Source organism: Colletotrichum phormii, assembly GCF_030913505.1.
Source record: "Colletotrichum phormii strain CBS 102054 chromosome Unknown BDP81scaffold_28, whole genome shotgun sequence".
NCBI classification, from domain to species: Eukaryota; Fungi; Ascomycota; class Sordariomycetes; order Glomerellales; family Glomerellaceae; genus Colletotrichum; species Colletotrichum phormii.
This window is the reverse complement of record NW_026851470.1, coordinates 76,103-84,398: the sequence shown is the minus strand read 5'-3', so window position 1 is coordinate 84,398 and position 8,296 is coordinate 76,103. Positions and strand designations below refer to the sequence as shown.

The 8,296-nt window shown below is 53.1% G+C and overlaps 3 protein-coding genes across 3 annotated transcripts; 2 read left to right on the top strand and 1 right to left on the bottom strand.

Annotated features, from left to right (window-relative positions):
• Window positions 1–863, top strand: BDP81DRAFT_118821 (uncharacterized protein). Its single transcript, XM_060581576.1, has one exon. The coding sequence runs from the start codon at window positions 173–175 to the stop codon at window positions 710–712; it is 540 nt and encodes a 179-aa protein (XP_060439522.1). The 5' UTR covers window positions 1–172; the 3' UTR covers window positions 713–863.
• A 398-nt stretch (window positions 864–1,261) lies between these two features.
• On the bottom strand, window positions 1,262–1,859 carry BDP81DRAFT_118819 (uncharacterized protein). Its single transcript, XM_060581575.1, has one exon. The coding sequence runs from the start codon at window positions 1,714–1,716 to the stop codon at window positions 1,270–1,272; it is 447 nt and encodes a 148-aa protein (XP_060439521.1). The 5' UTR covers window positions 1,717–1,859; the 3' UTR covers window positions 1,262–1,269.
• Window positions 1,860–4,180: 2,321 nt separating this feature from the next.
• On the top strand, window positions 4,181–5,797 carry BDP81DRAFT_399224 (kinase-like domain-containing protein; the record flags this gene model as incomplete). Its single annotated transcript, XM_060588550.1, has 2 exons — window positions 4,181–4,865; window positions 4,950–5,797. 2 exons carry the CDS (start codon window positions 4,181–4,183, stop codon window positions 5,795–5,797), a joined length of 1,533 nt encoding a protein of 510 aa, XP_060439520.1.
• Window positions 5,798–8,296: the final 2,499 nt, after the last annotated feature.

Genomic DNA, 8,296 nt, shown 5'->3' with positions numbered 1-8,296 from the left:
TCTCACCATGCTCGGGACTGGCTGCACATCACCACTTTCACCACACGTCAGAGAACCCTATCAATGTCCAGTCTGACATAGTCACATCAAGCTCGCCGCCGATCAACTAGCCTCAATCTCAACAGTGGCATCATAGCGCGCCACTCCACCATGAAGATGCGGATCATGGTCGATGAGTCTGCTTCCCCAATCTCCTGAGCGAAACCCCGTCCCACTATCTATTTACCGCCAGGCGGTACGAATACACCGTACGGATATCAAAGAGACAGACGCCCGTGGAATCGGGACTCAGACCTGCCTGGACCGAAACCCAGAGCCTGGGAGGGGCGCGCTGGTTGCTCTGCTCAGCTGTGCTTGCAAACTTGCCGGTGGCCACACTGAAGTTGGGACTTCACAAGTTCATTCACACGATGCTACACTGCATCGCGAACCACGGGCGCTATGCTACAACTGGATGCCCGAAATTGCCTATTGGGCTGGCGAGATCAGCCTCTGCAGACCATTATATGGGCCCCTTCACATCATGATCCATCATAGCTCCGTCGTCGACAGCCTCACTCGTCGGGAGCTTGCGCCCGGGGATCCCTGTGCAGCGGCCCCATCAAGTCGTTACGAGGCTGCTCTCGCTCGCCTGCAGCCTCTGCATTGCTCCCATTCTCGAATGGCCCGGACTGGCCAGTGGCACGCACATATGGCCCATGGACTACGCTAGAACGGCACATGATGACAAGACTCCAAGAGCTGCCTCTGCGCACCACACAGACCACACACTTTTTTTTTTTCTTCCCCTTCTACTGCACCACGGCCACCCTTGTCGACGTTCAAGACAACCAGCTTCGCTCAACGGAGTACCAGAATGACACACAATCCTGGCCTCAGGCACAGCTGCTTCAACCCCAAGCAGCCCTGAGTCCATGACAGCGAATCAACCCCAGCCAGACCCTCCCCGTTCTGCCCGTTTACCGCTCCGAGCCATATAGACGTACAGCATCTTGCTGCAGACTGCGAAGACGTATGCACCACGCGCCAACCAACGCAGCGTTGCGGCGTCCACCGAGCCTGGCGTCTCCTGGCTCAAGGGTACGGCAGAGAAACGACAGAAAATACTCACAACTTCACAACAACACCATTCTGCTCGTCCATTCAGCGCTCGGCACGCTCAGGTTGCTTATCCACTTTCTTTTCATGGAACTCAATCCTGGCCCGTCCATTCAAACGGTCGTTCGCAATCTCAGGCCCATGTGCGACCCATGACCACGTTGGCCGCCGTCACTGGCCGGGATCAAAAGCCCATTCTAGAGGCAAACCGAATCCTCCATCGCCCGCCCTGAGACTCCACACGCACCGAGTCCAGGCCTGTCCTTCCGCTTGTTGTTCCGTAGATACTGGAGTTGCCGCTGCTTCGTCTCCGGTCAAGCTGACCACGGGGACTCGAACCAAGGCCGACATGGCAAGATTTGACCGTGAATTTCGAGGCACAGTCCGCAGCTCATCATTTGCAGAGAGGCTACCGTGTCCTCCCACGTCTAGGTATTCGTACGGAATCTGAGCGATGCCTACAGCGCTAAATTCGACCCACGGCCTTGAGCCCGCTCTTACACATCTGGTGTCGATTGTCCTGGCTGGCTGCTCTGCCTGCACACTCTGGTCTGATGAGACAGGTTCGGATTGACCGGCCATGACGGCCCACAACCAGTCCGAAAAGAAAAATATCATCGCAACGATCCATCACCTCCCATCGTTAAACGAATCCGTTGCCATATTCGGGTCAAGCCGCGGACCGCCAGCAGCCAGCACTGAGCAGACATAGCCAGCCAGCACACAACAGAGCACCCGCAAATGTGAAAAACCCGCCTTGATTGTTTGGCAAGATTATTATGCAGTCTACTCCGTGACCAGCTGTTCGTATTGCCTCGACCATATACCTAGAATGCTTAGCTCGGCACCAATTACTATGATAGTCGCTTGCGCAGACCACTATTCATTGGCTCATGCTGCTAGCAGTCATGATATTGACGCAAGCATCCTCAAGCGCGTCTCAACAGGCGATTGGTCGTATGTGGCCTTGTCAGCCAATCATGGCGCTACGGGCGATCTACACTACGCAATTATTGCTCAGAGAGAGTGTGTGTGGTGCAGTTTGGTGCAGCCACATGGTGGCCACAAGGTGGAGGATGACCGCTTGCGAAACATACGGAAGCCAATCAATGCTCCCGAGAGGGCTGAATGGGAAGCGACGGGCATCCTGTGAGCCCAAGCCAAATCTGTTCAGCATTGATCCAGTCACCAGCCTGCGAGGCAGCATCTGCAACAGAAAGGCTGACCGGCCACCGAAGCCCACACTCATCAACTCCCGGACTTCATGCAAACAGCTTGCCAAGCGCCACAGAGGCTCCAACGTCAGCTACGAGACCGTGACAGTGAGCCAATTAGGTCGTGGGTGGCATTATTGTGTCTGGGCATCCCAAGTCGCCCGCTCACAGTCGGTGTTTGGCGGTAGTCACAGATTGACCTGCTACCAGCTCTATCCGGTGTCAGCAGCGTCTTTCTCGACCATGAACCACGCGGCATTGATGATAGCTGTGGTTCAAAGTACGGGGCTCTGCAACAAGCCATAGCATACCACGTCGCTAGACCAGGCCAAAAGCTCCCAAGTCGCGGTGAAGGAAGACGTGTCTCATTCGATCATCGTTCGATTGCGAATCCATGCCTGGTTCCGACGTTCCTCCAAGGGGGATTCTGTTCAAGCGTGAGGCTTTCCTCAGTGGTCCTGCACAACGGGCACGTTCGCCCTGCGACAGGAGAGACAGGGGCAGGTTGAAGAGAGAAGAAAAGAAAGAGGTGCACATCACAAGTCACAGGAAGCCTATGACGATGGCGCTCACTCAATGTCACTCATCAGGGAGGGCGAGCAGAGCAGGAAGAGCACAGAGCAGTCACCAGCAAGGCACTGGGCTTCCCGATTGACAGCGCGAAGCTGAGAAGGGAAGTGAAGGGAAGGGAAGGGTAGAGCAGCAGACAGTCTGTGTTCCCTCGGCCAGGGTCGTCCCATGAGTGCTTGGGAGGCGACGACTCACACACGCCCCGTTTCTTCGACACCCATCGACCATCCGTTTCGTCTGACACACCCAGCCAGTAGCGGTGGTAGGGGTATATGGAGCACGGCTGGGGGTGGTGGATAAGAATCAGCACACGAGAAAGTGAGGAGTGACACAACTCACACCCACTCACACTTCACACCCCCTTGGGACGGGGCCACTTTAGGTGCGTCAGACAATACCTGCTCGTAAATTGCGCAGAGACGCCAATCACGACTGCTAGTGGCATCCTGGTGGCTGCTCCAGTAGAGAAACTCTGCCGGTCACTCGTCCACACCTCGACACGACCACGCCCCTTTGGTCCCACGCCCCCATGGCCCTCTAGCTCCAAGCCATGCTCTCAGGCCTCAGGCTCTACTATCAACTCTAACCCACTGGCCCGCTGCTCATGTCGAACTCAAGAATAGACGGTGCATTGGTGGATCCATGGCTAAGACATGGCAAGCCGCTCATCCCTGCTCTGCTAATGTCGAAGACGACTGGGGTGTCCTTGGAGCCACCGGCCATGGTGGATGCTCCACGCAACGCACTTCGACATGGGTACGTAGCCGTAGCGCTAACATCATTTCGCCTCGTTCCTCATCGGGGTGGTGGCAGTCATTATCAACCACCCATATCCCACCACCGTACAGCTGGCCCAACCTACTTTGAGACTTCAATCATCAACTCTTCCACCACGTTCCTTGCCGTCGACCTCTTCACATCTCTCCACGATCTTCGGGAAACTGGAACCTCAGTCGCCCTTCCACCTCCGCCTCAACAGATATCGACCTTCACCGAACTCACCTCACCACTCATCCCGCTTCAGGCGACCAACACGTGTGTTTGACTCGTTGACTCGACGTCTTGCACTTTTCGACCTTTTCTACTTCCTCGGAACCTCCCATAGGACTACTACTCCATCAGGCCCGTAGGATAATAACCCAGGATTATTTCTTTGGATTCCCAGGACATATCAACCCAAAGGACAAGGCCATTTCTACGTTTTCTTCTTATTCTCTTCCCCTTGGATCTCGCCCTCGATACCCATTACAGACCGCCAGAGAAAGGATTCCCATTTGGACCCGCAAAAATCACATAACATGCAGCATGTATCAGGATTTGGCTATCCCACCCCTCCCGCGTCGCCGGTGTACGACAACACAAAGTGTTCTATTCAACAACCGATCACGACAGCACCTCACTGCCAGGCACGCTATGTCCCGTTAACACCGGAGGCGAGACTCGGAAGGTTTCTTGAGGGCAAGTTGCAATTGACAACTATCCTCGGGACTGGCGCATATGGCGTCGTATATTCCGCAGTGGATGTCAAGACTGGAGTCCGTTACGCCGTCAAGTGCCTCAGCAAGTTCAACCCAGATGGAACCCCATTGGATCGTCGCCAAGTTGCCTTCCAGAACCGGGAGATTCGTCTGCACTACCTGGCGTCGGCCCACCCCAACGTTGTGTCGATGCTCAAGATTGTTGATGACCCGGACTGCATCTATGTAATCTTGGAATATTGCCCGGAAGGTGACTTGTTCTTCAACATCACCGAGTGCGGTCAGTATGTCGGGAACGATGATCTCGCCAAGAGAGTCTTCCTGCAAGTTTTGGATGCCGTGGAGCACTGCCATTCCCTCGGAATCTACCACAGAGACTTGAAGCCGGAAAACATTCTCGTGTCGGACCAGGGATCAACAGTCAAGCTTGCCGACTTTGGCCTCGCAACCTCATCCGACCGGTCAGAGGACTACGGATGCGGCTCAACATTCTACATGAGTCCAGGTAGGCCATCCACTCCCAGGAACTTTTCTACTTCTATCATATCCCTTGATCACCACTAACGTTTCGCTTTTCCCTTTTTTCTAGAATGCTTGGACCACTCTGCCCGGAGACCTTTCTACTTCTGCGCACCCAATGATGTCTGGAGCCTCGGAGTCATCTTGGTCAACCTGACCTGCGGACGCAACCCATGGAAGCAAGCTTCCTTTGAGGATTCTACTTACAGGGCTTACGCCCGATGCCCGGAAACCCTGAAGAGCATTCTCCCCGTGTCGGATGAACTGAACGACATCTTGGGGAGGATCTTCACCCGTAACCCGGATCAAAGGATTACATTGCCCGAGTTGAAGGCAAGAATCCAGGCTTGCTCCAGGTTTACCATCCCGGCGACGCCGACAGCTGTGCTTTCGACTACCCAGGTTTCGCACGAGCACATTACCGAATACGTTACTTGCGAGGATACGATTGTCGATGACTACGACAACGCCCTTTCACCCGCCTCGTCCTCCTCGGATGAGGGATCTACCTGTTCGTCTGACGAGGGTTCGCTCACATCAAGTGGCTCGACCATCGATGACCTTGATGAGGACTTCCTTCAGGAGCAGCAGGAGACTATGGCATGCCATGCCCAAACATACGAATCAGAGGATACCAGAGCAACATTCTTTCCCACACAGGACTTCATTCCTCAACAGTACACTGGCCCCGTACCATCGCAGCTTGCTGGACCGGAATCCTTCCGTGTCCAGATGCCTGTGCCAACGCCGGCTCCCGTCCAGGCCCAACTGCAAGCGCCCAGCTGTCCATCCAAGTCTTTTGTCCAGTTCTGGTGGGGAGATGTGTTGAAGTATGCTCAGCAGGCTCCTGTTATTCACCCTCACGTCCCCTTCCACCACCAGGTTCCCATCTTCTCGCACCCCCAAGGCTGCTATTAGGAACATATATCCGTTACGCCAATTCTTGACCGGGACCATCTACCAATCCCATATGTCCCGGGGGATATGGCGACATCAACCAAACCAACTAATCAACGTTCATCCCATGAGTAAAAGCCATTCTTGAGGATACCTAATTCGTTACGAGTTACGTGGGCCACATTACCTTTTGGATTAACACCCCCGGAATGGAACATCCAAAAGTCTAGCGAAAAAAAGGACCGGAATTTTGTCTACGCAAAGGCGCTTGTAAACTTGTCGGAGCGGGTTTTTGTTTCATTTTTGTTATTTCTTTTCTATGTTTTCAGCGCGGAGTTGGGAAACGGAAAGCAAGAGTGGACAGTGTCTCAAAGTTATCGAAAATTATGGAAAGCATACCAGGCGCAGAGAGGGGATACAGACAAGGAGGCAGGACTTTTGTTCATGATATTTCTGGAGGCGGAACATTCCATTCTAACGCATCGATGCGCAAACACTTCAGGGAAAACGAGCCTTCTCTGGGCAGTTTTTCCGGCAATCGGTTGGATGATACCAGATTCTTCACTTTTTTTTTTCTTTTTTTTTTTTTTTTTGGGATGGGTTTGGACCACTACAGGAACTACAGGAGAGAGGGATTCAGTTCACTCAAAGCTGAGGACAAGATGGTTTAGACAATACCTGGGCCAAGAACCCAACAGTAGGCGAATATTCGCTGAACTGAGACTCGAGCTGGGACAATAACCCAGAAAACGAGTATGGGCTAAGGGACAACGACCAGGAAAAACTGGTCCCTACCAACGAATACAAACATTCAGACACCCCCAAAATGCAAATCTTTTCCACATTTGTGACTGTCTAGCACTTCTCTTGACGTTGATTTACTCCATCCGAAGACAACTCGGGTTGAGTGCGGCCAGTTTGCGCCAAACTTGGTGCTTAGCTAAGGTGATGAAGATGGGAGGTGTCGGAAGCGGCGGGATGAGGTAGTTAGTGGTTCTCTATAACCCTTTTTTTTTTTTCCCTTACGCAATGTCTGGTCTCAAAAAGGGGTGACATTTCTTTCCCCTTCTGTTCGGTTACGGTTCTTCCAGAACGTCTCGAATATTTCCATTCAGGGTTTACGAGGAAAAGGGAAAACCCCCTTCCCCGAGTCTCTGACAACTCTGAGGGATGGTTATTCCCTACTTCAGTATTCTACGGTCTCCCCTGTATTTGGGGGTTTAAAACCACCCGCCCAACGCGAAGGGGGGAGCAGCATGCCTCCTGTGTAGGAAATGCGAACCCCCCGTGCCCTCATTCCCTTCCTCATGGCTGGCTCGGCTTTCCTGTAGTCTCAAGGAAGAGCCATGGTGCAGCGAGAAGCAAGAAGGTCTCTTGTTCGGCTTTAGTGTGAGATAGCGAGACAGACGTCAAGCGGGCGACATGCCTGGGAGAATAGGTGTTCACTTCTACCACTGACGTCTTTTCTTCAGCACCCTCTTTTTTTTCTTCTTTTTTTCTCTCGAGGGATGATGAGGTTTGGTTGGTTTGGTTTGCTTAGGCTTATTACTATGTTGTGAGTGCCTACGGTCTTGCATATCTGCAGGAAGACATATGTGTACGTGACCGAAAGAGAAATGCAGAGTGTGTGATGTGAGCTAGACAGGATGGGGGGCTACCTGCAACAGCGACTGCACAAAGTGCAACATTCTACGGCAACTGCATCGCCCATGGAAGACGCACGTTCCAACACTGGGGCGGGAGGAGGAGGAAGTGAAGATCAGACACTTCAACTTTTTCTTCTTTTATTTTCGTGGCTACCTAAGCATGTGAGCAACGTCTAAGAAAAAGACAGGGCTGTCGAAGGGGGATCGGAGGTTCTAGTGGTGGTGGTGGTTCACTGGCGCTGGTGCCATTTTCTCGAAAGGGGGGGGCTGGCTTTCGCACGCTTCGCTGTCTGGTTCCGCGATGGGCTGCAAACATGATTGGGCGGTGGGACACTTGGGAAAGATGTGGGAATCGGTCATCGTTCGCCCTGTTTTCGGGGTGCGGGTGGTATGGGTGAGTTGCGTCGAGATGGTCCCTTCCCCTTCCAAGTCTTGTCTTGTCTAAGTATCCCCAGTTGGCTCCAATCCTGACCCCCTGTCCTTTGCCTAGGTTAGTACATTATGGGTGGTTTTCTTTTTCTTTCTTTCTTCATTGTTCTAGGGACCGTAGGTCGGCCCTACCGTGGACTCTGGAGGGGAAGGTTGATGCCCTCTTTGGGTTTAGAGTGGGGATTGAAGAGAGAGTTGCGACTTTACGAAGAGGGTTTAGGGCGAGACGATTATAGCCCCTGGTGGCCCTGCTAATATTTTTTATTTTACTGTTTCTTTCCTTGGAGCACTAGGTGACAGTGCCCAGTGCCAACCTGGGCATTCATCTTTGGTGCATGGGTCATGGATTGTCACCAGCTTTTGGACAGAAGAGTCCCCCGGAGAAGCAAGAGAAGAAGGTTGAGCCTTGGTCGGATTCGGGCTCGTGCCCCGGTGACTGGGGGCA

Bases quoted from the DNA above. Each gene is read 5' to 3' on its own strand.
- BDP81DRAFT_118819 (XM_060581575.1), bottom strand. From the start codon at position 1,716: ATGATATTTTTCTTTTCGGACTGGTTGTGGGCCGTCATGGCCGGTCAA.
- BDP81DRAFT_118821 (XM_060581576.1), top strand. From the start codon at position 173: ATGAGTCTGCTTCCCCAATCTCCTGAGCGAAACCCCGTCCCACTATCT.